This window comes from Choloepus didactylus, chromosome 19 (genome assembly GCF_015220235.1).
Source record: "Choloepus didactylus isolate mChoDid1 chromosome 19, mChoDid1.pri, whole genome shotgun sequence".
Classification (NCBI taxonomy): domain Eukaryota; kingdom Metazoa; phylum Chordata; class Mammalia; order Pilosa; family Megalonychidae; genus Choloepus; species Choloepus didactylus.
In genome coordinates this window covers 60797853-60824491 of record NC_051325.1, presented here as the reverse complement: position 1 = coordinate 60824491, position 26639 = coordinate 60797853, and the positions used below count along the sequence as shown (strand labels likewise).

Genomic DNA, 26639 nt, shown 5'->3' with positions numbered 1-26639 from the left:
TAGCTAATTAATGATTCAGTTCCCAAAGTGTGAAAAAAAAAAAGGGTCTTGCATCCATAAGAAAACCAAAAAATTTTTACAGATGGGCTATGTCTCAATTCCTTTGAAACCCAGCCTTTTCTCCTAACAAAAAAATAACAATGAGCAGAATATGAACTATGTATTAGATCATTGCTTAGTCAGGTTAATAATCCAAAGCTAAAAATAAAACCCTACGTCAGACTTTAATATTCACCTTTGCACTTTAGAAGCAAACAAAATAATGAAAAATTGTTTCCTATTTTCAATGAGGATGAGATTATGGATCTGAGATGGCATTTTTTTTTTCTTCTTGTTATTAAGCATTAAGGAAAAAATCTACTACATGAGAAACAGGGCCCGGTCAGTTTCTTGGACAGACTGATGAAGAAGGGAGAAGAGAAGAGGCCCCAGAAACACATGTGGCAGAGCAGTGTGGCACAAACTGTAGGTCTTTCATTCTATTAATAAAATATGCGGCTATAACAAAACAGAGTCACTGTGCATATGGGAGGGAGTATGAGAAATCCCGAAGAGAAATCAGCTGCAAACGGCTGAAGAGGTCTACCCATGCTGGACTAAATGTCACAATGAGATGAAACATGTTCGGATGCGTTATCATCTCCCCCTGCAGAGGAGACACTGAGGTACATTGCCCTGGCCGGTGCACGAGACACCATGAAATCATCAACATCAACTGGTGTGTTTGGTGGAAAACTGTGAGAGTCTTTGACTTGCATAATTTTTGGCAAAATAAGCCAGAAAGGGCCACACACGCATCGCTGTTTTGGTGATGAGCCAGGCAATCTTTGTTTTTATTTTGTTGTCGTGGAGATGGAGGCCCAGCAGTGAGAATGCTTGGGACATACCAGGGCGGTGGCCATATGCCCTGGATCCATCTGGATACACATGAAATAAAGTCAAAGCACTGTCAGGTAGGAAGAGCCCAGCCCATGGAAGTACACGCTTTCCCATAAAGCTTGTTAGCTCAATGTTAGGAAAGAAGCAAGATGCTGGGGATAAAGTAGCCACACTGATGTTAAATGTAACAACATTAGAATTTTCACTAGCTACATTCTTTCTGCATGATTCCAACAGGAGAAGAAAACAACTTCAAATGCTTAAGATATACAACAGGGAAAAGGGAATGTTTTTTACTTAATCTGAGTTATAATTTTCCCATTAAAACCTATCCATATCAAGTGGGTGCATGAAGAAATAATTATTTCTAAAAGTTTCAACTGTTCAGTTTAAGGATAGCTGTGCAAACACAATTTAGTTTGAAATTCAAGCTGTTTCCTTTCCTATTTAATCTTGTAAATTTCCTTCCCCTACAACAGTCAGGTTGGAAGGGTGCCAAATTAGACCAGGAATGAATTTTCACCAACTTCACTTCAGTGCTTTATTTTTAGATCATATTAAAAACCTCATTAGGCTCCCTGAGGGAAAAGAGTGTGAACCACTAACAGAGGTGGGGGAAAATAAAGGAACAGATAGGTAAGCTAAATTGTTAACAAGGAAAGATCCTTTAAAACAGTTGGTCCGAGGTTGCTGCAAATGCTAAAAGAAACTGATTTCCAAGGCCAGGTAAAGGACTCGAGCTTGGAGCTGTTTCTTTTACTGCAAGGCTAGCAAGGATTGGTCAAGTTTGCCAAGGTGGCATATGTTTTTACTATGACTTCCAGATGGGACTTGGAAGGAAGGAGGGTGGGTGGGAAGGAAGACAGAGAAATCTTTAAAGACTGTGCGCTGAGTGCTCTCTGCTTTCGCACAACACAAGTGTGCTTCAAAGAGAGTGTCCTGTGGACAGGCTGAAAAATGGGTGGGCAGACGCAAGACTGGCTGCAAGATTAAGTGGAGTACTGAATGAAACTTAGAATTTATTAATATATTTACATAATTTATAATACTTTAAGCACTGGTCTCATAAATATAGACTACAACTTTACATATGCTAAGCAACAGATAATTGTTTTTCCCACAAAATATTTGGGTTAAATAAAAAATTGACAGCATCTACACCACTTTCTTTTCTTTCTTTGTTCAGTTTTTAAGAATCATGGCCAGTCAGTTTAGAACATAGGAAATTTAATTTATTCCAGGCAGCTTCCCTATCACCACCATCTTGATCGTGAGCGCTTAAAAAAGGTGCCAATAATGTGTTTGGTTACACATTCATGCCACAAGCTCATAATGCAAACCAAGGGTGAGCTAGGCATCTGCTGTTTTTGTTGCTCATTTACTATATGTATCCATGACTAGTATCTGCAATGAAAAGTGAGTGCTTCAGAGATGGTAGGAGGATGAAATCCTTTCCATCGCTCCTATCAATAACCCATTTTAGTTTCAAATAATAATTGTCATCTCTCCACTTTCAATATTCTACAACATTTTAAATGGTCTAACTCCCTCTAACAGTGGTAATGGGAAGCCAAGGAAATCATAATGTCCACAAAGTTTTTTCCTTTTCCCTTCAAGAACCACAAAAGTGCTAATTTTCCCTTTACAAATGTTACATACAATCTTGATTACAAAACTACTCAACAATTTAATCCTACCATCCGTACAATTATACATTCCTTTTCAGCAAGGTCAAAAACCAGCAATGCAGTCCCTCCATGCACCAGAGATTCTTTACCCAACAGGAGTCCGAAGACCGAAACATCACTGCTGCAGTCTTCTGAGCGAGACCAGAGCTGGTCAATTTCTGTCAATCCTCTTAGCACAAAGACAACCCAAGACCGGTGCAGACTGGCGGCGGGGGTCTCAGCCCCCCGGTTAACTTCCAGGACCACCTACTTCACCAAGTCTGAGGGGCTGCGGCTGGTCAACAGCAGCTTCGCTTTGGCTCTGAAGGTTGTCTTCGGAGTTTGAAGCCCTTACCGCCAGATGGCGGGTTGGTGTCAGTGGACGGAATTCTTCGACCTAAACCAAGATGACAGGAAGGGAGTGAGTTGTAACTTTCCAAATCTGTTCATTCGCAGGCACAACAATCTGCAGATTCAATTTGACAGGTTTCATTAAGATTAAAAAATTAACAACCTTTTCATTTGGAATAATTTTAGATTTATAGAAAAGTTGCAAAGAGAGTACAGCAGGCCCCCATATATCCCTAACCCAGTTTCTTCTGATACTATCTTACATTACCATGGGATGCCAAAGTGAAGAATTCAACACTGGCACATTACTATTAACTAAACTCTAGACTTGATTCGATATCCAGTCTTGTTTCTGTGTCAGTATCCAACCCAGGACACCATACTGCATTCAGTAAAAATTTTTGATTAAAAAAAAATTACACGTTAAAAGAGCTTTGTTTTGCGTAGGCAATACACACATGTTAAACAAAATTCAACAATACATGCCAGACCCTCTGTCTCATGGCAGAGGCAACTGCTGTGACCTGTTTCTTGTGCGGCTTTCTGGAGGCAGCCATGTATAAACAAGCACACTTGACACAAATTCCTACTCCATCCCTCCTTTATTAAAACCCCAATGGGAGCAAACTGTATGCACACTGTATGCACAGTTCCGCACTTTGCTGTTTCACTTAATGTATCTTAGGGATTGTTCCATGTAAGCACAGGGAGAGTAGCCTCATTCTTTTTAATAGCTTTGTAATATTGTATTGGATGGAGGAATCATAATTGATCTAACTATATATTTATTTTGTTTCCAGTATTTTGAAGTCATTAACGATGATGCAAAAACTATCCTTGGACACATATCTTTGTGAACCTGAGTGTATACATAAGATAAATTAACGGGAATGCAGCAGCTGGGTCATGCTCCTCTACTCCTGGGCATTTATCCGACATGTAAACTGTATTCCCAGTGTCTATCCAGCACAAATGCAAGGACGTGCAATTTAAATTTTGACAGATGCTGCCAAATTGCTCTCTGAAGAGGTTGTGCCACTTTATTCTCCTACCAACAATGTATGAGGATGAACAGGCTTCACTTTACTGCTCTGTGAAGCATAATGGCAATTTCAAGAGAAACCTTAAATCACCCACCCACCTACCTGGCTGATAATGCAAGAGTTGCCTCTTCTACAAAAGCTTTTCAACCCCTCCTGCTTCCTAACACTCTCCAGCATCTCAGACCCTAAAATCAGTCAGGACACCAGAAGCGCATATTCAGTTTTCGGTGACAGGACTCTTTCTCTGGTATTAGACCCTAAGCTGCTCCAGGAAGAGCCTGCTTCTAATTCCTTGTGTTTCCAGCATCTCTTAAACACAATATCTGGCACAGAGGTATTTTATAAACACTGAATGAATGAACACATGCAACCTCTGACATTAAAAAGGTTAAGACAGAAGCTCTGCCAGCTCTCCGGACCCTGGCCACCAACCTTGGAGCCTCTACCATTTGCTGTCTGCAAATCCACGTGGGTGGTACAGAGTCTGGTTGCTACATTCACTGGAATGTCCTACAACTAGTTTTCAAATGCCCATAGATGATGCAGTGCATTCATTACAAATTTATTTAAAAGCTTCATTGAAAGTTCTTGTCTTTACATATTTTTAAAAAAAGTGCTACTGAAAATACAGCTGGTATCACAGAGGCATCTCTGAAATTTGACATAAAAATTTGGGGGAACGACTCAGCAGGTGAACTCGCTGTCCTCCCCGCTATGTGGGACATGACTCCCAGGGGTGTAAATCTCCTTGGCAACGTGGGACATGACTCCTGGGGACGAGTCTGGACCTGGCATTGTGGGATTGAGAAAATCTTGACCAAAAGGGGGAAGAGAGATGAAACAATAAGGTTTCAGTGGCTGAGAGATTTCAAATGGAGTCAAGAGGTCACTCTGGAGGGTATTCTTATGTGCTATACAGATATCCCTTTTTAGTTTTTAGTGTGTTGGAATGCCTAGGGCAAATGCCTGAAACTGTCGAACTGCAACCCAGTGGCCTTGATTCTTAAAGACAATTGTGTAACTACGTAGCTTACACGGTGTGACTCTGTGATTGTGAAAACCTTGTGGCTTGCACTCCCTTTATCCAGTATATGGACAGAGGAGCAGAAAAACGGGGACAAAAATTAAATGAGAAAATAGGGTGGGATGGGGGGAATGGAATGTTTTAGGTGTTCTTTTTTACTTTTATTTTTATTTTTTGCGGCATAAAGAAAAGTTCAAAATATGATTCTGGTGATGAGTGCACAACTGTATGATGGTACTGTTAATAACTGTATACTGTGGATGACTGTAGGATATGTGAACATATCTCAATAAAACTGTATTAAAAAATTTGGGGGAACTACTTGCATTTTTAGAAAAAAGCAGAGAACATCTTCATGATGGGGAAGTAGGCAGTGATTCCTTAAATAGGAACCAGAATGTGCTAACCATAAAGGAAAATAAAGATCAAACAGACTACCTTAAGATTAAAAAGAAGAAGTTGATTAAAAAATGAAAGTCAAGCCACAGAGAAGAAGGTATTTCTACCACACATAATCAACAGGAGACTCATAGCCAAGATCTTACATAAGAAACTACATTAAGAAAAAGGCAGATAGCCCCATAGGAAAATGGGCAAGAAACTTAACAGGCATGTCACAAAAGAGGATATCTAGATATTACATAAATATAAATAAATACACGGGAAGATGATCAACCTCATTAAACGTCATGGACGTGCAGATCATTACCGACTCACCAGAGGTGGAGAAACCAGCATTCTCAAACTCTACTGGTATGAGTATACTATCACTTTGAAAAGTGCTTGGCCATTAAGTCAAACTGAACACACGCATATCCAGTGACTCGGCTGTTCTCATATATAAATATACCTAACAAAAATATGTACATATGTTCACCAAAGGACATGAGCAAGCATATTCATGGCAGTATCATCTGTAATAGCTCAAGAGTGGAAACTACCCAAATGCTCACCAACAGAAGATGGATAAATCATTGTAGATACTTTCCCCAATCCCCATCTTTTTCTCTCTCTTTTCTCCCTACCTGCCCCTCTCCCCCATCATACACTACAGCTATGAGAATGACATCATCTACAGCTATATGCAATTATATGGATGAATCTCTAATTCTAATGTAGAACAAAAGAAGCCAGACACAAGAGGGTAAATACAGTATGTTCTTAAAAATATAAAGTACTAAATAAGGTAAAATGAAGATGAAGAGTTAGCAGTTGGGATGGAGGTTACCTCTGGGTGGTAGTAATTGGAGTGGGGCACAAGGGAGGCTTTTGGGATAATGCTGTTTCTTGATCTGAGTCCTTATTACTGGGGTATCTTCAGTTTGTGAAAGTTCATTGGGCTTTACACTTTTGAAATGTGCACTTTTCTGTATGTCTATTATATTTCAACAGAAAGTTGGCATGCCAGGCACAGTGCTAATGCAACTTTATAACAAAGAGTGAATAATAAACTTAATTTACACCTCTCTGAATTTCTCTCATCTTTGCTAATAAGTATTTTTTATTTTTCCCAGTTAAAATGAGTATATGCATATGAGTTTTTATTTAAGAATTTTCACTGTTGGTCGAGTTCACTACTCTCTTTCTGTTTTTAATACCACCAGTCATGCTAGAGTAAAGAACACTTAAAAAAAAATAGCGATAATTTTCACATGCTCATGACACCACACACTTAAGACACCTGGCTTGAACGACACAAAATTCCTGACTGGCCTTCAGTGTTGCCTTTCAAGAATGCATCTGTGTTACTCCTACTTTACAACCTGGAGGACAATAACTATTGTGACTTTTTAATAGCGAAATGGAGGGGCTGGAGTAGAGGCTGCAAACTGGCAGCCCATCCAGTGGCCATTATCGGGCTGGCAGATGAGTCTCTTAGGCCTGCACAGTACTCTGAAAATATGTGAATTAGTGACCAAACCTAAACAATGGGGACATATTACACACAAAAATCCAGAATTCTGGTTTCTCTGAATAACCTAAAAACATACAAACCAAACCAAAACGACTCCAGCAACCGGGCAATAGAGGCCCGCACTCCAGTGAGGCCCCAAATGGCTGCAGTTGGGCCCATATCTCCCAGCTGTCAGGGTCCCCAGTGCTTTCTGGGGCCCCCAAGACCCAGTGTTTGTCCCAAGCCAGCTCTATTTGCAGGCAGTCCCTGCTTGGCCTTGGTGGGCACCAGAGTTCTTGTGTATTTGTTTCCATGATGGCCAAGAGACTTTCCAGCGTCAATAATCTCTGATGTCAACCAAACGGTGGGTCATAATGAGTAAGTCCATCATGCGCTGACAGTTTTTTCCCCTCCTGCAAGTCTCAAATGTTTGGTTCCTGCCAATCCACAGCCTCTGCATGGCCAGCTCTGCCAGTCCTGGCTCAGATATTGTCTCCTTAGAGAGGCCTTCCCTGACCACCCTGCAGACACTCTTTCACTTCATCCTACATTATTTTCTTCACATCACTTATTATTATCTGAAATGATCTTATTTATTTTTGTTTACTGTCTGTCTCTCTCAGTAGAGCGTGTACTCCAGGGGAGCTGGGGCCACGTCTATCTTGCTCACGGCTTTCTCCCTGGAGCCTGGAACAGTTCTCAGTGAACACGTGGATGAATTTCACTGACATGAATAAACACAGATGCGCTCTGTAGAGGCTCCCACAGGTGTGCAGCAGCCTTTCCCCTGCTAGTGCCGTCAACATGGACACTTCGGGAAAGGGAAGGGGAGAGGTGGGAAGAGGTCTTATCTTTGCACTTGTCTAGCATCGATTTTAAAGTTTTTTTTTTTTTACAGTAGAATTACACCTGCATTTCATTTTCCTTTATTTATTTTGTTCACTTCCAATGATCTTGGTCAACTAATTGAAATACATTTACAGAGAGAAAGAGGGAGAGATGACAGCTTCCATGGCCTCCATGCCCTGTGCAATATTTATTCAGCAGTAACACTCTTTACAGAATGGCAATGGTTGTCAGGCAGCAGCTCTCCAGCAATTATAACGTGATTCGAAAGCTGGCCATTAATCTTACATTCACAAGCTCATTCCACTGAGAACAATATCAGAGACCAGACTACTCTAAGAAAGGTGGGAATTCTAACCAGCAAGGTAGTTCTGTTTTAAGTTGCTCTGCACAGAGGAAACCCATTAGGCATAGCAATACTCACTAATTTCTATAAAGAGTTCATTTATGTTTATAGCATTTTTCGCGCTGGTCTCTACAAAAATTGCATGGATGGAGTCGGCGTAGTCCTTGGCATCTCTTTCCATGACTTCTCTGGAAGGCAACAATTGCAAATCAGATTCTACCTGTCAAGATCTTAAGGTTATCCCCCCCAACCCAGTCATTAATTAGATTTACGATGGTAAAAGATGTCACAAATGGCTGGTGAATGTGTCCCAACATGAGTGCCCCCCACCCCCTCCACCCATTTGATGGTTAAACAAAGCAACACAACACCCAGCACCACCAGTGGTTTATCCACTAGGGTGGTCAGAAAATGGCAGGTTTTCTTTCCCTCCGAAAGTCAAGTCCTTGCTTTGGGAATCATGTAAGTGGTCCACAGAAACTGCCCATGACTCATTCGTGCCCCCTATGCCATGGGAGCTTGGGGGTACGCTGATGCCCACCACTATGTGATCCACCTATCTACAGACATAATGTGCTTAGTTCCAGATGCTTAAAACTTCCAATTTAGTTTGAAACTTCAGAATTCCAACAATACAACAAAAGGGAATTTTTCAATGTCAGAGATAAAATAAAAGCAAGATACTTAAATTGGATATTCCCCAGTAAGAAAAGGAACATACAATCAGCACTGTAATCTCTTGCTCTAATAACTTACCTTACGTCGATAAGATCACACTTATTTCCCGCAATGGCAACTACGATATTAGGTGGGCCGTGCTGGCGAAGCTCTTTTACCCAGTTTTTTAATGTTGAAAATGTCTCCTGTGACACAAAAGAAGAAAGCAACTGGAAATACAAGCAACCAAAAGAGAGTTTTCAAAATAATCTAAAGAATACTCTGAATGGTCTTGCTTACTTCTTTTGTGATATCATAAACAATTATGGCTGCGGCCGACCCACGGTAGTACATTGGTGCCAAGGCACGAAACTGCAGAGAGACACAAACAACAACACAGGAAAACTGGTTATATTTGCTTTTGACTGGATTTTTAAGCTCATTATCCCTGTGCAAAAGGTAACATTTTCTTAATCCAAAAAGGATTACATGGTGCTTTAAAGCAAATGAACCAATAATTATCAAAGGGAAAATTTTTTCATGTAACACTATCTCACAGAAGACAGTTTAGAATACAGTTTTATAGGAATTCAATATGGTGTTATAAGAAACTGTTTCAGCTAAAAAGGCTTTTTAATTGAACTCAATGTTATAATTCCCAAATTCATTTGTTCAGCAGTCCTTTTAACTTTGGTTTCCCAAACTATCAGGGAGATAAAAATAATGCTGTAAATAGTTCTCCAGAGAAGTGGCTGCTGCATTTGGGTGTTGTAAAGATAACCCTGCAATCTAAATGTTGACTGTACTACAGAAATGTGTACACATTCACCTTCTCTTCTTGGATGAGCTGGCAACTTGCTTTTTGGACACTGCCTTGCAGTGGCAATTCCCATAATGCTGGGTACAGAACTTCTGTCATTTATGTGAATTTAACTCTGTATGCACAGCTCCTTCCCAACCAACACCCCCTCCTCCCATACATGCAAAAGGGAGGGGAGAGAAGAAAGGGGGTAAATAACAATTTAAAAGCATGCGTGATCTTGCATGCCACCTCTCTTGATGTGCACGTGGGATGGAAAATGTGAAGCTCTTATCCCAGTCAGCCTCAGTTCTGGGGCATCTGGCATGGTGTGAGCATCTCAACCACCGAATGTGATGCCAATGTTTTAACTGCGTTCAACCTTGGTCTTATATACATGGGTTCGAAATGTGACCCCCACCTATGATGCAACTCCACTGTTTTCTCATCCTACTGTCCAGTTCCTGCTGGCTTATGCCCAAACACAGGTAGTTGTCATCAGAAGTGAGCATCAGGTCCATAGCATAACTGATATAAAGTTATAGATTCTATAGCTTCGTATCCAGTGAGCTTAACCTTTTGGCTTTTAAACTTTCATGTTAATTGGAGTTCTGCAGAAGAAAGTGAAATTATGACTGTAAGCTCCATGAGGGGAGATAGTATGTCTATTTAGCACACTGTGTTATAGGTGGGTCCTAGCACTGCACTTGGCTCATTGCAGGTATTCAATCAGTATATGGTGCATAAGAACTGTTTAAGTATGGAGTGATGCCAAACTAAGTGCCAGGCAGAGATTTCCACATATATAAGGTTTTACTAGTGCTTGTGAGAAAAATCCCTGTCTGCCAACTTCCAATAAAATGATATGTTAGGTTTTAGAGAGAGAGGAAAAAAACAAAAGAAAACAGAACAAAAATAGAAGTTGTAAGCAAGAAGAAGCACTACAGAAAAGGAAACCATACTATCAAGAGAAAAGGACCTAAAAATACAAAACTGGTTTTCAAAGGCTAAGAGGAAATGAGTGCACAGATGGAACAAAGGTTATGGTTTTAGCTTTGGTTTTTATACTCTTTATTGGCAATATCTTTTCCAAGATATATACTTTAACATTCAAATTTATAAAATTCACACAGAGAAATGCAAAGATCTTAAGTGTATAATTTGATAAGTTGACAAACGAATACATCCATGTAACTATCATCCCACCAAGATATAAAACATTTCCATCAAAACAGAAAGTCCTCTTATGCCCCCTTTATCATTACATCCCTCTTTCTCTTTGACAGTGATCCTTGTCTATAAGTCTTTTTTTATCGATGTTAATATAATCCAACAGTTTTCTTCTGCTTACGATTTGCATAAAATATCTTTTACCATCCTTTTATTTTCAGCCTATCTTTGTTTTTTTATACTTAAGGTTAATTCTTTATAACCAGAATATAGCTGGGTTTGCTTTTTCATCCAATATGATAATCTCTGTTTTTTAAGTGGAATGCTGTTCTTTACATTTAATATAATTACTGACATATTTGGGCTTAGGTCTATCTACCATTTTGCCATTTATTTTATATTTGCTTCATCTATTTCTTTTTAAATTCCTCTTTCTTCCATTCCTCCTCTCTTTTGTGTACAGTATTTTTAGTATTCAATTTTAATTCTTCGATTTACTTTTTAGTTATACTTTCTTGTATTACAATTTGCATGTTTATCAGTCTCCTTAGAGTTTATATAAGATCCTTCAAGAGTCTAATTCCATCTATCCTCCCATCCTTTGTACTGTTGTCAAATGTTTAAAAGCTATATACATTATAAATTATATACTCAAATATCATAATTTTTACAGGGAACAGCCAGCTGTCTTTTTAAAAAGTTAAGGGAAAAAAGATATATATATATATTTTAATATTGACCATTTCCAGTGGTTATTATAATCCCTCTTACAGATCTGAGGTCCCATCTGGTATCATTTCCCTTCAGCCTGAAAAACTTTCTTTGGTGTTTCTTGTAAAGTGGGACTGATGCTGCTGAATTCTTTTGGCTGTTTTCCTAAAAATGTCATTACTTTGATTTCCTATGTAACGGGTGATTTTGGTGGATTAATAGATTTGTGAGTTGTGTGCTCTGAGCATTTAAAATTGGCCTTTGGTTTTCTCCAGTCTCTGCTGTCCCTGCGGGAGGCGGCCACTGTTCACAGTGCTGCCCCTGGGTACATGTCTCCATCTCTGGCTGCTTTCACTATTTCTCTTTATCTTTGGTTTTCAGCAGTTTGACCATGATGTCCCTAGATGTAATCTTCTTTGTATTTATACTGCTTGGGTTTGCTGGGCTTCTGGGATTTGTGAGTTGATCCATTTTGCCAAATTTGGGGCAATTTCAGCTATTATTTCTGGAAATAGCTTTCTTTCTGTCCCCTATCTCTCTTTACTTCCTCTCAGTCTCTAATTCCACATTAGACTCTTTGAATTGGTCCCTATGGCTCTGTTCGTATTTTTCCCTTTTTTTTTTTTGCTCTGTTTTGATAGGTTAATTTGTTGTTAACCATCCAGTGAGGTTTTCATTTTAGGTAATGTAGTTTTTACTTTTAGCATTTCTATTCCATTCTTTATTAGTTTTCATTCCTTTGTGAGATTCTACCTTCACTTGTTAAGACTAATTTTCCTTTAAATCTTTGAACATATTCAAAATATTTGCTTTAAATTCCTTTGCATTAGCTGCTTCCAATATCTGGGTCACCCTGGGGTTTGTTTCCAGTAACTGTGTCACATTTTCCTAATTCTTCAATATGTACAGCATATTTTATTAATACTGAACATAGTGGGTGATAGGACCTAGACTGTGGTTTCTGTTAACTTTGCCAAAAAGTGCTAAATTACTGGCTAATAACCCTAAAGACTGGTTTTACTTTGTTAATGTGGGTCTATTTGGGTCTGCCCTTAGTTAACATCAGTCTCTACTCCTAAGGCGTGGCCCTTCTGAAGTTCAATGGCATGCCCAAAGTGTTCACCAATCCCTTCAAATAGGGCAAGATTCACACTCCAAACTCTCTCCTATAGTGAGCAACAGCTGAAATCTCTGCTCAGTCTTGTCAGCCTTCCAGCTGTTGCTTTTTGCCTGATTCCTTAACATCTCTCCTGTGTATGCACAATTCAGAGGGCAGCCAAATACTTGAGGGGAATTTATAAACAGATTTTGGTACTTTCCTGCTTGTTGTTCCCTCCTTTCCTGGATTTGCCTCCTCTTTTCTAGCTGCGCTAGCAGCCCCAAACTCTCCTCAAATACCCTCAATCTAAAAAGACAGGCTTTCTGCTTGCCTTCTAGCTGCCTGTGCTACCCGGACAAGGGAGTGCCCACCAGAGAAAAGCTGTCTAAAGATGGAGCTTATGCAGTGTAGTGCCCTTTTTGAGTCCCTGGCTACATTTACTTTCTCAGCTGTTCCTTCAAATAGTTGTTTTTTAGAATATTTTGTCAAGAGTTTTTTTTTTTCTTTAAATCCATGGGGGAGTTGGTTAATTACAAGCCACTCCACCGTTACTGGCACTGGAACTCTTGCCCTGACCTTTTGGTGTAAAGAAAGAAGGCGGCAGCATATGAAGAGACTCAAAGGAGGTCAGCACGTCTCTGCTCCCAATATGGCTCTAGATCAGGGGTCAGCAAACTTTCTCTGTACAGTGCCAAGTAGTAGATACTTTAGACTCTGCGGGTCATATGATCTCTGTTGCAACTAATCAACTCTGCAATGGTAGAGAGAAGGTAGCCACACATAAGATGTAAACAGATAAGCATGGTTGTGTTCCAATAAAACTTTATCTACAGAAACAGGTAGCAGGTTGGACTTGCCTGGCGGGCCGCAGTTTGCCGACTTGAGCCCTTGGTGATATGGAGCCAGTTTACTTGTTTTCTATTTAAAAATGAGAACAATTCCTCAAACAACTACTGTGACAACAAATGAGTCCATGACCTCCTGGTGCTCTGGACACTGTGAAAATAGTCATCAGGAGTAATGATATAAGATGCAGGGATATAAATCTTTAAGGACCAGATGCAGAGTCTATTAGACTTTGGTTAAAAAGCTTTCTTTTGTGTTATCACACACATGTGGAAAGTATTTGAAATGTTTTTTTGCTACATCTATGGTGTATTTATGGTGCTTCTTTATGCCTGGTGCTGTATCTGGCTCAACATGACTGCAGGAACCCTTGTTAGCAAAAGATGATGATGGAAAAAGGTCACTTAAAATGGATTCATTTAGGATAGCAAATAATAGGGACAAAAATGTCTGACAAAGCCTCTCTCTTGAGAAAAAAAATTAAAGATTATAAAAACAAGTTTCACTTTACCTGGTATTTGAAAACACTTATGTTTATAATTGTAACCAGGAGTTAAACATTTGAATAAACACTGCATCAAAGTTGACTGATAATTTGGCTATGATTCTTTTGATGAGACTATATGCTAGCATGACATGGTAGCCTTCATTTCATGTTTGACCCATAGTCCTATTACAAAAAAGGGTCATTTTTTACAAAAATATTTGAGGACTCTTAACAGGTTTCCCCAGGGTTCTCTTAATTCTTGGGATACACAAATCATTCTCTTACAAAACACTTATATCATCGTTCTGAACAGTCTTTTTCTCTTCCTTTAATTAACCAGATCCTACTGTCGATGGCTTTGTATAACAGTTGAGAATTTCTCCCAAAACACTTTGATCAATTTACTGAAATCACTTTGCAATTGATTATAACTGGACCATCAGAAAGAAGACACATCTGTTGAAGCTATATGCAGCAAGAGACGCTGCGTCAAACAGGGAGGCTGTTCGAATGATCAGTTCAAAAAAGAGAGTTTTCATTTTATGATGACTTTTGGTTCTATAATAAATCTCATAACTATAGAGAACTGAATAATAAAACAATGTGCAAATACCAGAAATGTATAAGTTGGGAGTGCAATACTCGCATGTAAATATAGGTATAGGATCTGTCCTTACCTTTGCCAAAGTAGGGCTGGCATTCAGTTGACATAAATCCACTGGCATCGATACTGTGTGCCAGGGGAAGAGAACTCAGACATGAAAAGAGACAGGCCCTGTACCAATGAGCTCAGAGTCTAACGGAAGACAGACCAGATTGTACAAATAGGTAACAATCTCGTGGATGAGGACAATCAAATCTGTTTGGGTACAAAAAAAATAACCCAAAGACTTCCTTTGCTGATGTGTCCAACCAACAGGCAAACACCAACTTTGTGCTAGGCACTGTGAATACTGCAGCAGAAAGACAGATGTGGTCCCAGCACTTGAACTTTGCTGTCTGCAGGAAGAGACAGTCAATAAACAGGTAAGGAGACAGGTATCTGATCCGAACTTTCAATGAGTGTCCTGAGGGCAGTGATGGAAAATGACTGGGGGCCTTGCTCCAATACAGAAGGTTTAGGGAAAACATTGATTTTTTAATACAATCTTAAATTTCCCTTTTGATCTCTTTTTGAATATACAATTCAGCGGTGTTAATTACATATACAAAACTGTGACTCCATCCCCATCATCCATTGCCAGAACTTTTCCATCACCCCAAACAAACTCCTTACCAATTAAACATTAATTCCCCAATTCCTTCCCCCACTCTGCCCCTGGTAACCTGTATTCTAGGTTTCTGACCTTATGAATATGCACATTCTGCTTATTTCATATAAGTGAGATCAGATAGTATCTGTTCTTTTGCGTCTGGCTTATTTCACTCAACATGATGTTTTCAAGGTACATCCATTTTGAAGCATGCATCAGAACTTCATCCCTTTTTACAGCCAAATAATATTCTATTGTATGTGTACACCACATTTTGTTTATCCATTCTTCAGTTGATGGACACTTGGGTTGCTTCCACCTTTTGGCAATTGTGAATAATGTCACTATGAAAATTGGTGTACAAATGTCTGCTCAAGTCCCTTTTTCAATTCTTCTGGGTATATACTTAGAAGTGGGATTGCTGGGTCATATTCTATATTTCACTTTCTGAGGAATTGCCAAACTGTTTTCCACAGTAGCTACACCATTTTACATTCCCACCACCATGTACAAGGGTTCCTATTTCTTTACACCATCTCCAACACTTGTTATTTTCTGTGTTTTTAACAGTAGCCATTCTAGTTGTGTGAGATGGTATCTCACTGTGGTTTCGATTTGTTTCCCAAATGGCCATTGACCTGGAGCATCTTTTCTGTGCTTATTGATCATTTGTATATCTTCTTTAGAGAAATCTTATTCAAGTCTCTTTCTCATTTTTAAATTGGGTTGTCTTTTTGTCATGGACTTGTGGAAGTTCTTACATATTCTGGATATTAAACTCATATATATATATATATATATGGTTTCCAAATATTTTCTCCCATTCTTAGGTTGTCATTTTACTCTCTTGATAAAGTCCTTTGATGCATAAAAGTTTTAAATTCTGATGAAGCCCCATTTATCTATTTGTACTTTTGTTGCTTAAGCTTTTGGCATAAAGTCTAAGAAACCACTGCCTGACGCAAAGTCCTGAAGATGTTAACCTCTATGTTTTCTTCTAGGACTTTTACAGTTTTAGTTCTTATATTTAGGTCTTTGATCCATTTTGAGTTAGTTTTTGTATATGGTATAAGAAGGGTCCACCTTCATTTTGCATGTGGCTATCCAGGTTCTCCCAGTACCATTTGCTGACGAGACTATTCTTTCCCCACCGAGTGGACTTGGCACCTTTGTCAAAGAACATCTGGCCAAAGGTGTGAGGGCTTATTTCTGAACTCTCAATTCAATTCCATTGGTCTTTCCTTGTACTATACCATGCTGTTTCACTTATTGTCACTTTGCAATTAATAAGTTTTAAAATCAGGAAATGTGAGTCTTCCACCTTTGCGCTTCTTTTTCAAGATGGTGTTGGTCACTCAGCGATGCTTATCCTTCCACATGAATTTGACGATTGGTTTTTCCATTTCTGCAAAGAAGTCTGTTGGAATTTTGATAGGAACTGCATTGAATCTGTATATTGCTTTTGGTAGAATTGACATCTTAACAATATTTAGTCTTCCAATCCAGGAATATGAAATGTCCTTCCATTTATTTAGGTCTTTTAAAACTTCTTATAGCTATGTTTTGCAGTTCTCCATGTATAAGTCCTTTATATCCTTGGTCAAATTTATTCCTAGGTATTTGGTTCTTTCAGTTGCTATTGTAGATAGAATTTTTTCCCCCTGATTTCCTCTTCAGATTGTTCATTACTAGTGTTTAGAAACACCACTGATGTTTCTGTGTGTTGATCTTGTACTCTGTCACTTCTAACTGAATTCATTTATTAGCTCTTGTAGTTTTGTTGTGGATTTTTCAGGATTTTCTTTGTACAGGATCATGTCATCTGCAAAGAGGGAGAATTTTACTTCTTCCTTTACAATTTGGATGCCTTTTCTTTTTTTTTCTTGCCTAACTGCTCTGGCCAGAACTTCTGGTACAATGCTGAATAACAATGGTGACACTGGGCATCCTTGTCTTGTTTCCGATCTCAAAGTAAAGCTTTCACAGTCTTTCTCCATTGAGTATGATGTTAGCTATGGGTTTTCATATATGCCCTTTATTATATCAAGGATGTTTCTGCCTATTCCTAGTTTTCTGAGTGTTTTTATCAGGAAGGGGGTGCTGAATTTTGTCAAATGCCTTTTCGCTGACAATTGAGATGATTGTGTGTTCTTTTTTCCCTTTGTTCTGTTAATGTGGTATATTACCTTAACTGATTTTATGCTGAACCACCTTTGCATACTTGGGATAAATCCCACTTGATAATGGTGTATAATTCTTTTAATGTGCTGTTGGATTCAGTTTGCTAGCATGCTGGTCTTTTTTTTTTTTTTTTTCTTTGCATCTATATTCATGAAGGATATCAGTCTGTAATTTTCTTTTCCTGTGATAACTTTATCTGGCTTTGGTATGAGGGTGATGATGGCCTCAGAATGAGCTGGGAAGTGTTTCCCCCCACCTTCAGTTTTTTGGAAGACTTTGAGTAGGGATGGTGATAATTCTTCTTTGAATGTTTGGTAAAATTCACCAGTGAAGCTGTCAGGTCCTGGGCTTTTATCTTTACTTATTGGTCTGTTGAGATCTTCTATTTCTTCTGGAGTCAGTTTAGGAAGTTTGTGTGCTTCTAGAAGTTGTGCACTTTGTCTGGGTTACCTAAATTGTTGGCATACAGTAGTTCACAGACTCCTCTTATGATGAGGGTGTGACCTTTAACCTGAGAGCAAAGGGCTGGTAAGGAGCCACCTGGCTATGCTACAAGTGGAGGGAAGAGAGTTCCAGTGAAAGGAAACAATATGTACAGACGGCAAGGACTGAGGAGTGTCTGAGGAACAGAACGGAAGCTGGTGAGGCTGGAACTCAGCCAGTACGGGCAGCTTTTCCAGGAGGTTACTGGGGAGAGAAGGCTGAGCAGGTCATGCAGGGAAGCACTTCTGAAGACGGAAGAGGGCTGGGTGGCAAAGGTCTGACTGGCCAGATTGCTCCAATCTTGATAATCAACATAGCCAAGAAGGAACTGGGGGATGGCAGAAATTGAGCAGAGGTATCGCCGATGAGTAATGGGACCCAGGGCATGACATCAAGCATTAAAAAACAGAAGAAACCAAACAGAGACAAAACCTAAGACACTAAATCTGTACAAATGTATGGTGTCTATGTCTAGGACAACAGTAAAGGCTTGTTTTGTTTCTCATTTGTCTGTGATGACTCCTGTCAGATTTTATACCATACACAGTATCTATGCTGACTTAGATAAGACTGTGACAACAGACTATTTCTCCTGATTACTTCTGGTATACTTTTAAGAGCTGAAGATAGCACTGTGCATTGATCAGACGTTCTGTTTTGATAGCACCGCTTGAAAACAAAATTAAACGGCAGATGAATAACAGTGTGGCTGCTAAATGCACCTCGGCAGGGAAATGATACTCAGTGACCAGACGGAAAACGAGGCAGCAGGCATGCACTTGGTCCCCTCCCTGCCTTCCCACATCTTTTCTCTCTGGGTGGGCGTCACTAGAAGCCCTTTGGCCTTGTGCTGCTGTGGCCCCAGCCCACTTCAGGTTCAGGATCTTCCTCAAGCAGATAACCATAGTGAACAACTTTATCTTCAGGCATTTATTAAAGACCTATTGCAAGGCATGGTGTTAGCTCATCCATTTCACTTAAATCTCAAACTTTATATGCTGTAAAGTTATCACTTTAGCTTTTAAAAGGTAGCTATAAATGAGATGTGCTTAACTCTTTCTACCACTAATTCTTTTATATCTTTGCTAGAGGAAGGAGTCCCAAATTAAACACAATGATCAGAGCAGGATTTTATCAGGTCTGTGAGCATTTACTTTAAGACACTAAAAAGTATAAAACTGCCCTCAGTGCCCATTATCACCTTCTCCCTCAGTGGACTTTGTGGGTCTAATTGAAAAGAAAAAGGCTGGCCTACACAAATGGAAATAAATGTGTCTCTGGCGCATAGAGTAGAAGTGTGAGTAATGTGAAAATGACAGTTTAGTTGGAGGTTTAATTTGGGCCTCAGATAAACACATAGTAAATTAAAGAGTGACTTACTCGTTCTTGTCCAGCTGTATCCCAGATTAGGAATTTATGTAGCTCATTTTGGTACTGGACAGTCTTGGTCATAAAAGATGCCCTATAAAGAGAGACCTAAATGATCAGGATACAATTATTCAAAGCATGGTTCCAGCCCCATTTGGAAACATCATTTAGACTTAAGGCTCAAACACCCAGCCCCACACCATATCCAACTGTTCTCCTCTTTGGAGTATTTATGGAATGCTAAGATGCTGCCTGCATAGCCTGTGTCAAAATAAAGCACCAGGCACATCTGTCCAACACAGAGAAGGAAGAATTCTTTGGCTTTTGATGGTCTAAGATCAATATTAAAAGAACCAAGAGATAAGTTTCGTAATCCATCCATCACCCACCCTCGTAAAATACAGAAGCTGGTACTTAAACAGATGTTATCAATGGAGGAAGTTTCTAAAAAAGCTGTGTGTCCAGGAAATGTGTGCACTAGTGAAAAAACATTAGGCCATTTGGGCTGTCTCCCCAACCCCTTCCCAACCACATGCCTACATAAACAGCTGAATAAGAGCTAGTGTAGTGCTAGAGTTAACAAAATTAAGAGGCCAAATGAGGAGTGGGAAGAAGTGACGGCTGCACCGAGGTGGCCTGATTCGTCGTCACTGGCGTACCTTGATGCCACCTGTTTTTCATGAACCGAAAAGGTCTCTTGGCTGAGGCCCCACAACCAACCTCGGGATCCCACCAAGACATCGTGGGAGAAGGAATGATGGTTTATAGGTCACACTGCTCACTATGTTAGAAGCACTGCCCAGGGTGCACTGAAGGAAGGGGTTCCTATTATTTTTGGGGCCCCCTAGTTTTTGGAGAATCTCAAGTGAGACCCTAAATCCTTGGGCTGGGCCAAGCTTTGACACTACCCTCTCCTTCCCCACCCTATCTAGAGGAGCCTCCTGTCTAGTACTTTGCTTCCCAGACTCCCCAGCACACCTTGTCTTCTCTAACACTGGGGAATAAGCCTCCTGGGGCCAAGGGCCAAGATAAACTCTTGAACTCATACCCCAATCAGGATGCTAAACTCAATGGCTAGGTACTTTTGGACATGCTGAATGCCTGGAATCTTTTACGTGAGAGTCAAAAGATACATAATCTTCATGAAAGTGCAAGTTAAAATCAATAGAATGATTCTCTAAAGAATTCGAGTTTGGATAACTATCAAAATCCTCAATTTTACAACTTAAACTGAATTCCTGACAATATTTGTATAAATGTATGGCTTAGCAAGCAGCCTCCAAAATAATGACTACAATGAGGAAGGGAAGGTGAGTTAAGAAGCAAGATCACACTTATTGGATAGGTAGTAGTTACTGAATATTTATTTACTGGAAGTTTACCTCTTGGTACCTTTAGTAAAGTGCTATGTGCAGAGAAGGTGCTTGATTAATGATTATTGTATCAAGAACTTTGGTGACTCACTACCACGATTAAATCAGGATATGAGACATGATTTCTCACTTAGGAAACATCTCAGTATTCAAAAAGCATTGTTTATTGTGAGGATTCAATGAGATGATGTATGTGAAAGTGCTTCGTAAATTGTAAAGCACTATACCCTACACCACGGCATTATTATTATTATTTAAAGGCAGCTCCAGGAAATGTTTCAGTTTAGACTCTGCCATTAGTCCTAAAAGCTTGTAACTCAACTCTCCATCAATGTTGGCTGTGGTGTTACATTTAAGAATGACAACAGGCATCCAACAGAAACCCATTAACACAGCCAACACAGCCAACACATCCATTGTGGCAGTTCGAAGGACAAGAGAAGAAATATGCTTCAAGTAGACAAAAAGCTGAGAAAGGTATACACAACAATTAAAAGGAAATGTTTCATTAGAGGATTAGAAGTGCAACCTACTTGCCAAAAATTTCCCTTTTAATAAAAGCATAGATTCATTACTCAGACAGCAGAAACAAAGACAAGATGGCAGCTGTAATGCAATGAAAGTGTCTTAAAGAACTAGACCCACTTTCCATCTCTGACCCCAGACCCCATCCTTCCAGCTATCCCACCTCCTCACTTCCCCCACACCACCTTCCTATCTACCCTAAGGTCTTTTTGTATCCTAAGCTCTCTTTCTGGGTCTGTATTGACGTCTGCTAGCTTCGTCCTTTTATCACTGGCATCCCCTGCCCACACTATCAGCTCTTTAAGGACTCTTGTGTGTTCTTTTGTCTCCATCTCCCAGAAAAGTTTCAAGCAACCCCTCCACTTGCTTCCTCTACCCAATGGTAGAGGAGCGGCTGCCTTGCTGGAGAAAAATCACAAAGTTATATAGACCAGTATGATAGGATATCTTGGCTGGGTCTGGCTCTTAGGCCTCCTATTCCACACAGCAATTATTCCACATTTTTTCTGCTCCTTTCCATATCCTTAGACTTCCAATTATTCTCCTTTTGGGGGCAACAGCTTGTTTCAGTCTTCTCAGAGAAAAGAGACGTTATAAGCCCTAAGTCCCTAAATATGCTTCCCACATTGACTCTTCCCAACTCGAGAATAAACACATTTCCGTATACACCAGGTGTGATTTCCACTGTTCTGACTTTGGCTGAGTCAGACGTGTTTTTTCTTTGGTTTGCCCATCCTCGCTACCCTGGTTCATGATCCCAGCACATACTGCCTGGGCCCCCAGCCTCAAATCCTTCCGATTGTTCCTATTTTTGCCTTCACACCTAGCATTCTCTTTCTTGAATGCTTTCCCACCAGTTCTCCCAAGGCCAGAGCTCCTCATTCTACAGGTCTAAGTGCCAAAAGTTAACCATCACAGAAACCTGTGCTGTCCACCCCAAACTACGCAGCCTCCCAGCCTCACATCACTCTCCAACACATCATCCCATCTGGTTTTGCCACAACGTCTGATAAGCTTATTTATGGTTTACCTGTTCAATGTCTAACTCACCTGTGAGGAAAGTTAAGCTCCAGGAGGTAAGGGACCTCGCTGCACTTTTTCCCCTGTGACTTATCTCTTACTTATCTCCCTCCTCTTTGCTACTCTGGAACTCTGGCAAAACATTTACTACCATGTTGACTACAAGCCACTTCACTTTTTATTACTCCAACAGTGCTGGGGAGTCTTAGCCGAGCACTTTCTGAAGCATCTCCCGAAGCGCAGGTCAAGATTGACACTAGAGGAATCCCTGGCTCTTTAACTGTGGTCAGGTGTGTGAACTCTAGGGTGTGAGGGATGTGGGCTGACCATCACAGGGCCGACTGCCCAGGGACAGTCCTTCCTACCCTCTCCTGCTCAGCCAACTCTCACCCCCCTACCCCTGCCAAAAGGTCAAATCCAGGAGTTACAGCAGAGTCACTGACTCCAACCACCACTCAGAATTCTGGAATTCTGATAAGAAGTCTGTGACAGATCATGGGATCTCTTTTGGCTGTTCGCACATGTGTCGATCAGGAGTTATTTTCCACTAGCAGGTCCTACCTCAGATGACTATAGTGAGAAGACCATCACCTCCCTCCCCTGGGTATCCTAAGGAAACTTCAGCAGCAGGCTGCAAAGCCAATCTCCACTGATTTCTGAGAGACCCAAATCTTGGCATATCACACCCGTTAGAACCATTTCCTCCTCCCAGCATTTGGATTCTGATCCTACTATGCAGTGGCAGCATCCAAGCCAGTGGGGTCTGACTTGGAAAGGGTGCTGTCCATTGTCTCTCCCTGATGGCAACTGGCCCCTACTGAGCTCTGGCCTAGTCCCACTGCAGGAGGCTCAAGGACAACTAATTCCTTCCCACAGCTTCAAGCTGTTAAATGTGTGTGGAAGATAGCACAATTCTAACTCTGATTGACTTTAGTTTGAGTACACTAGTCAGACACTTCATCACCATCTCAAACTTAACATGGTGAAGTCAGAGATTATTTCCAACTCCCGCCCCCCAAAGAGTCCCTCTTTGAGTTCTCAATCATAGTATATTATGTCTGTCTTCCACAAAACAGAATTGAGCTGCAACTCTTTTTTCATCCTTTGTTGCTTGCATCCAGTTTTGTAGTAGAGCTATATTTAATCAACACTTGAACCTCAACCTTTGAAATCAATTCATAAATTGAACCCTAATCTTTGAGTAGGACTACTACAATTTTTCCCTTCCATTGTCATTTGAACTCCAGAATCACTCCTTTATGTTCAAGTTAAATGATACAGAGGATGTGATAACTTCAATATCTTGCTTTCTGAAAAACAGGCAATGGCTTCCTGCCATCCAAATGATACATTTTTATTTTCCAGCCTGCCATTTACTTGTCTGATAACCTTATTTTTCACTACTAAACCATCTCTCTTCACTCTGCCTAGGCAGATCTTATTACCTCTTTAATCTAAAATCCCCACTAGCATTATTTCCTAAAGCTAGAATGCCTTCCATATACTTCTCCATTTTTCATGACATTCTAAAAATATGACTCTCATGCACACCAAGTAGTCACGATCTTTGGTCAGAGTACGTGCTCCCAATGAAAATAGTTGCCACAAGAAGTTTTAAAATGTCTTTCTTTTCTTTAACTGCAGTGCACTTGTTCAGCTCACTGACTGAACATAGACATGCCCTGACCACAGCCCCTCTCTCTGAATGGCATGACGGGTGCTGTCACCTGCACACTGGTGTTTAGTGCCTGCTGAGGGTGAACTACTCGGTGCATTTAAAAATTAATGAAGGACCGTAGCTGCTAAACAACTCTAAATCTCACACAAGCAACACTTGGACCTCTAGGCTGTATATACCGATAGAAACACCTTTGAATACACCAAGATTTAGATGTAAAAAGACCAAAGGTACATGCAATCTAGTACCAACTCTAATGGAGATAGCAGGGCCTTCCGGAGAGTTTAGAATGTTCTCAGCAAGGGGTGGCTAAATAGAGAGAGGGTCACTCCTGGCTTCAGAATGCCAGAAAAATTCTGTTACTTGTGTGGGTTCCACAGTCAAGCCTTTCTCTTAACACTTCCTTTAAACTCTACACTCTCTTAGGCTAGTGAGAGCCAAGAGTTAATCCATCACTCTGCATAGTGCTCTCTTTGAAGCAATCATTACCCACTTAAATCAGAGGGGTCCAAAATAGACTGTTGGGGCCACAACTTCATGGTCACCCCAAGCAAATCCTTTATGACTTTCTACATTTTTGCCAAGCATTCTAAAAATACATTTTTGGAAAGTATTTAGAATTAAAGAAAACATTCCCTTAAGTTTAAAGATAACTAAATTTAACAACAAACATTTTAGCCCCCCCTTTCCTAAGTTTGTCAAGAATAACACATACATATAGGAAACCCTTCACAACATAGGTAATATAAATTCAGAAACTGTGATAAAACTAGCTGCCTTTACTAAGTGTTCATCACTACTCTCAGGCCTTCTTCTCATCACTTTTACACGTGTGATCCCATTTAATCCTTACTGTGAGCCCCTGGGTTGGGGTCGAGTCTTCATCACCATTGTGTCGATGAGGTACCGAGGGCACAGAGCTAGGAAGTGGTGCAGTGAGGATCTGAGGCCAGGCGGCTGCCCCCCCAGTCTGTGCTCTGAACTGGAGTGCCGTGGGCCATCTTGCACTGGTTGTTTTATTGATTTCCTCAAACATGTGGACTTGTGCTGTATGTCAGGAACACCAGACAAGCAAGATGAGTGTGCCAGTTTGAATGTATTATGTCCCCTCAAATGCCATTATCTTTGATGTAATCTTGTGTGGGCAGACATTATCAGTGTTGATTAGATTTCTTTGAATGTTTCTTTGGAGATGTGCCCCACCCAGCTGTGGGTGATGACTCTGACTGGATAATTTCCATGGAGGTGATGCTCTGCCCATTTGGGGTGGGTCTCAGTTGAGTCACTGGAGCCATATCAATGAGCTGACGGACAGAGGGAACTCAGTGCAGCTGAGAGTGAACTTCTGAAGAGGAGCTGCAGCCAAGAGGGACACTTTGAAGAAAGCACAGGAGCTACAGATGAGAGACAGTTTGAAGATGGCCGTTGAAAGCAGACTCTTGCTCCAGAGAAGCTGAGAGAGGACAAATATCACAAGTGCAACTAAGAGTGACATTTTTGAGGAACTGCAGCCTAGAGAGGAATGTCCTGGGAGAAAGCCATTTTGAAACAAGAACTTCGGAGTAGACACCAGCCACGTGCCTTTCCAGCTAACAGAGTTTTTCAGGACACCATTGGCCATCCTCCAGTGAAGGTACCCGATTGCTGATGTGTTACCTTGGACACTTTATGGCCTTAAGACTGTAACTGTATAACCAAATAAACCCCCTTTTATAAAAACCAATCCATCTCTGGTGATTTGCATTCTGGCAGCATTAGCAAACTAGAACAATGAGGAAGACACCATTCTTGCCCACAAGAGGCTCAGAGTGGAAGGGCTGGTGAAATTGTCAAGGAGAACAGATAAATACAAGGCAAACAGTCCATGAGGTAACAGAAGAATGAACAGAGAGTTGTGGGAGCATCAAAGAGGTAAAGCCAAATTTAAGTCCCTAGGAGAGTGGTGATGCCAGATTTGGGGGGCAAGATAATGGCCTCCCCAAGACATCCATATCCAAATCTCCACGATTTGTGAATATATGATTCTGCAGGTGTGATTAAGTTAAGGATCTTGAGATGGGGAGACTATCCCAGTGAACCCAACGTTATCACAATGGTCCTTAGAAGATGGACAGGGAGGAGTCAGAGCCAGAGGCGAAGGTGATGCCGAGACAGAAGCAGAGACTGGAGCCATGTGCTTGAAGACGGAGGAGGGGGCCACAAGTCAAGGAATGCAGGTGGTTATTACAGGCTGAAAAGGGTAAGTAAAGAGATTTTCCCCTTAGAGCCTCTAGAAGGAACCAGATCTGCCAACACCTTGACTTTAGCCCAGTGAAATTGATTTGCACTTCTAACCTCCAGAGCTGTTAAAAGCAAAAACTGGTATTACTTTAAGCTGCTAAGTTTGTGGCAATTTATTATAGCGGTAACAGGAAACTAATACTGCAGGGAAAACTTCAGAGAAAAGGTAAAGTTGGCAGTGAACCCAGAGGTTACAGGGAGAGTTTACTTGGCACATGTGGACAGACCTGATGGGGTCACATTCCATAACGAGGAACGGCAGGAACAAAAGCACAGCATTTTCAATGTGCAAGAGGAATCCCAACCTTTCTACGGGGTTAGGTAACCACAGAAGAGGCAACAGGCAGGCTGGGGGCAGCTGGTGAGGGGTGAGCAAGCCAGAGCACTCAAACATGCTGAGAGCCTACTCGGTGTAAGTCAGCAATTCCCTAAGGGCAGTGCTCCACCACTGCCATTTCTGCCGTATCTGTGTTCCATTTCTATTATTTACTACTAGACATTAAAAGAAAATCATGCTCCTGTGTTTTGTTTTGTTTTTTTAACTTAGTCTCATTTAAGTAATAACGTTGGTAAAATAAATAACCCACAGGTTTCATGAACTAGTTTTATTTTTTTTTCCTAAAAGAGAATAAAATACTTAATACAGATTTTTAAACTGT

The 26639-nt window shown here is 40.5% G+C and overlaps 1 protein-coding gene across 2 annotated transcripts in view; it reads right to left on the bottom strand.

Moving 5' to 3' along the window:
• Positions 1–328: 328 nt before the first annotated feature.
• RAB22A (RAB22A, member RAS oncogene family) overlaps positions 329–26639 on the bottom strand; it is a 57669-nt gene continuing 31358 nt past the window's right edge. The window contains exons 1-6 of one of the 2 annotated variants that reach the window (XM_037811399.1): positions 24554–24902; positions 19117–19212; positions 9008–9079; positions 8807–8913; positions 8129–8238; positions 329–2943 (exon numbers count right to left, since the gene is read on the bottom strand). In XM_037811399.1, coding sequence (XP_037667327.1) covers positions 2846–2943; positions 8129–8238; positions 8807–8913; positions 9008–9079; positions 19117–19212; positions 24554–24736 — 666 coding nt within the window. In that variant the 5' untranslated portion in view covers positions 24737–24902 and the 3' untranslated portion in view covers positions 329–2845. Of the gene's footprint in view, positions 2944–8128; positions 8239–8806; positions 8914–9007; positions 9080–19116; positions 19213–24553; positions 24903–26639 lie in introns of those variants that run through there. The other variant, XM_037811400.1, reaches the window with a different exon arrangement.